Source organism: Colobus angolensis, unplaced genomic scaffold, assembly GCF_000951035.1.
Source record: "Colobus angolensis palliatus isolate OR3802 unplaced genomic scaffold, Cang.pa_1.0 Scaffold33, whole genome shotgun sequence".
Taxonomy (NCBI): Eukaryota; Metazoa; Chordata; class Mammalia; order Primates; family Cercopithecidae; genus Colobus; species Colobus angolensis.
This window is the reverse complement of record NW_012116599.1, coordinates 11,379,378-11,382,683: the sequence shown is the minus strand read 5'-3', so window position 1 is coordinate 11,382,683 and position 3,306 is coordinate 11,379,378. Positions and strand designations below refer to the sequence as shown.

At 54.2% G+C, this 3,306-nt stretch overlaps 1 protein-coding gene across 3 annotated transcripts in view; it reads right to left on the bottom strand.

Annotated features, from left to right (window-relative positions):
• Positions 1-344: 344 nt before the first annotated feature.
• The window catches only part of PTMA (prothymosin, alpha), a 6,516-nt gene continuing 3,554 nt past the window's right edge, over positions 345-3,306 (bottom strand). For 2 of the 3 annotated variants that reach the window (XM_011951996.1, XM_011951994.1), the window contains exons 2-5: positions 2,402-2,473; positions 1,861-1,954; positions 1,359-1,432; positions 345-1,084 (exon numbers count right to left, since the gene is read on the bottom strand). In XM_011951996.1, coding sequence (XP_011807386.1) covers positions 1,037-1,084; positions 1,359-1,432; positions 1,861-1,954; positions 2,402-2,473 — 288 coding nt within the window. In that variant the 3' untranslated portion in view covers positions 345-1,036. Of the gene's footprint in view, positions 1,433-1,860; positions 1,955-2,401; positions 2,474-3,306 lie in introns of all 3 variants that reach the window. The other variant, XM_011951995.1, reaches the window with a different exon arrangement.

The following is a 3,306-nucleotide window of genomic DNA, read 5'->3' as shown; positions in this document are numbered from 1 at the left end:
TGCGCTCCACAGAATGGCAGTCCCGTGTGGCCTGTTTCCAGTGTGTAGGACTGCATGCCCCCACACCTCCAGGGAACCACAGTCCCCATGTGGCACCCAGTGATGAAGTCCTCCTCCCCAGTTTAGGCTTCTTGGGACAATCACTGACTGCCCCAGTAGGCAGCCCCCCACCCAACTGCAGCTCAGTCCCTGCCCACCCACCAGACTGCTGCCCATCACAGGTCACATCCAACTGCCTCCCAAAAAAGGTCTTCAACCCACTGTCCCCGGGATCCTCCCCCTCCTATCCTAGTGCCCTGGAAGGTCTGAAGAAACTGAAACAGAAAAACTAGGCTTGAGACAGCTTTGTTAGAACAACTCAGCAAAATAAAATTCCTGTTTATTGTTGGACAACATTGTTTCACACATACATCAAACAGGCCAAAAAAAATAAACAGCAACTTCATAGACAAAAAAGGAAAAAAAAGAAACCTTTTATCTTTGGCCTTTTTAACCATCTCATACAAACCAACTACTTATAGTACAGCTAAGTACATACACAAAAAAGTTACTGGAATGCTCGGAATAAGATTGTTTTTCTGTTGTCGTTTTTGCTTTTTTTACAAGGTTTTTTTTCTCCTTTGAGATTATAATGAACATGGTCACACCACAAGTAAAGTCAGAAGTAGGACAGAGAACGCTCCGAAGGCTGGTTTGGTCATCCGAGATCATTAAAAATGGCTGACCCTAACAATATGTACAAAAATATAAAATGTAAATAAAAAATACAAACAAATTTCCTTTTTAAAGTACTTTTAAGAAAAAAAGCAGGGCCTTGGAAGTTTTGGTTCTTTTTTCCTCCCCTGTTGCAAATTCTCATGGTTTGGGTTGGGTGGTGGAGAGCGCGTGTCATCTGCGGGTGGCACTGCCCACGGTGGGCGGGCGGGCGGGCCTCTCTACTCGAAGGTGACCACGTTTAGATTCTGAGACGGGAAGTGGAGGGTGAATAGGTCACGGCGGCCTTTTTTTTTTAGTTTAACTTTTCCTTTTTTGCTGTCTAGTCATCCTCGTCAGTCTTCTGCTTCTTGGTATCAACATCGTCATCCTGGGCAGAGAAAGACTGTCAAAGGCCCCTCCAACCCCAGGGGCCCTATCCAGCCCACTGCCTCAGCTCCCACAGGCAGAGCAAGAACCAGGGACCCCCAGCTCCACAGCCCAAGGCCTTTGCTCTGGGAAGTTGAGCCCAGCCCTGTTCCTTCCTGTTCTTAAGATTCAGGACCACACAGTGGCCACCTACCAAGTCACAAACAGTCCCTCCGCTAGAGGTAGGTGGGAAGACCCAGATGGCAAACCCCGCTTCTTCTCAAGCCAGAACCCACCTCATCATCTTCAGCTGCCCGCTTGCCCGTAGCTGACTCAGCTTCCTCATCTTCATCTCCATCCTCTTCCTCACCTAGAGAATCAAAGGCCAGGTAAACCACACTTCCCTCCTACTGTGGCTCCTGGGGAAATCCCCAGGAAGATGTGGCGGCCTGCAAGGTCCCTGCCCTGCCTCTGCTGCCTGCAACTGGGCCCAATCAGGACACCCATGCCCACTGCACAGGTGGGAATCTCCAGAGGACAGAGGCCCAAGCAGCTGCACCCCAAGAAGCCAACCCAACAGATATGTGGCTTTCAGAGCTGCAAGAAACAAACTTTCAGGTGTGCGAGTGAGTGTGAGTGGGCATGGGCACAGTTGACTCTACAGGTGGGTGCCCACGGTCATGTGGTCCACTGGCCCCAAGTACCATGGGCCCACTCCCAGGAGCCCCAACTCCTTCCCCTTCTGCCAGACAAGGCCAGGAAGTACCTGAAAAGGGGAAGACAGACAAGGCTACTCACCATCACCTTCTTCTTCCTCCTCCTCTTCCTCCCCACCTTCTTCCTCTTCTTCGTCTACCTCATTGTCAGCCTCCTGCTCCCCGTTTTCCTCATTCTCCTCGACAGAAAACAGACCACGTTCTTTACCAGCTGGCCCAGGGATGGACAGAGCATTGCTCCTGATGCCCAGTCTCCCACCAGAGGCTGGCAGCTACATCTACAGCCCAGCCAAGCCCACCCCAGAGGCCTTTCTCCAGTCAACACCCTCCAGGCTCCATCATGAACCCTGCACATTAACTGCCCCAAGGCAAGGGCAAGGGCTTCCCCACCCTGGGACAAGCCCAAACTCAGACTACCAGAGCTCCTCTAAACCTATTCTTGTTCAGGTGCTGCTTGAAAGGTTTTTATAAATATTTAATTAGTAATATTCGCGCCTCGGGTAAAGCTCACTGGCTACGATACTGCCACTGTGCAAAGCTATATATATATATGTTTAAAGTAGAGCAGGAAAAACTTTGCAGGGCGGTAGGTGCCAGGGCTCAGGAGCAAGGCGGACACTCACAGCATTCCCGTTAGCAGGGGCGTCTCTTCCATTTTCTGCCTCTTCCACAACTTCCTTCTTCTCCTTTAAGTCCTTCAAAAGGGAAGAAGGAACCAGTAACCAGTAAGTCTTCCGAGCAACCCCAGGGTAAGCAAAGGCGCTGAGAACTACTGGTCTGTTCTGTCCATCCCAAATTAAGAGTCTCACGCGACACGTGGAGAAGGGCCTAATGTCCTTGCGGTCCCTCTCCCACTGGTCCGGTAAAAGGAAGACCGGTGGGGGCATCTGTGATCGGGTTTCCCATCCTTTAAGGCCCGCTACAGCGGCCCCAGTGGCGGTTCCCACTGCCCCCTGGCGCTTCCTAGGAAAGGAGCCATGTGGCGCCACAGCCCCAACCCGTCGGGCCGGGTGGATGAGCCCCGGACACTCACGCCCATCAGCCTGCTTCCAAGAGCAAGGAACCCGCCCCTCGAGCCGTCTAGGAAGGTGACAGGCTATGTCCCAGAAATAAATAAGGCAAGGAGGGAGGGGCCTGCGCTCGGGGAGGGCCCCACGGGCGCGCCAGCCTAGAAGGCCCGCGAGGCCGCACCGCCCCGGCCAGGTCAGGTCTCTGAAAAAACCAAAGCATACCGACCCCCAAATCCGACCGCTATTCCTAGAGGCTGCAAACCGCTGCCCCAGGCCGCGGCCTGCCGCCGGAGTAACCAAGTCCCGGCCTCCCCGCGACGGCTAGGGGTCCCGACCGCACCTAGCGGGTGGGACTCCGCCCAGGATCCAGAAGGCAGAGCCGCCCCGAGGCGCCCGGTAATTTTTTCCACAGGACACAGTCGCCAATACCAACAGGCGTCGGGGCCTGCGGGAGCCCCTCGGCCGGTGTCCGGCGAGCAGCCCCGGGCCACCTGTCGGCCCTCTCCGTCCGGCCCACC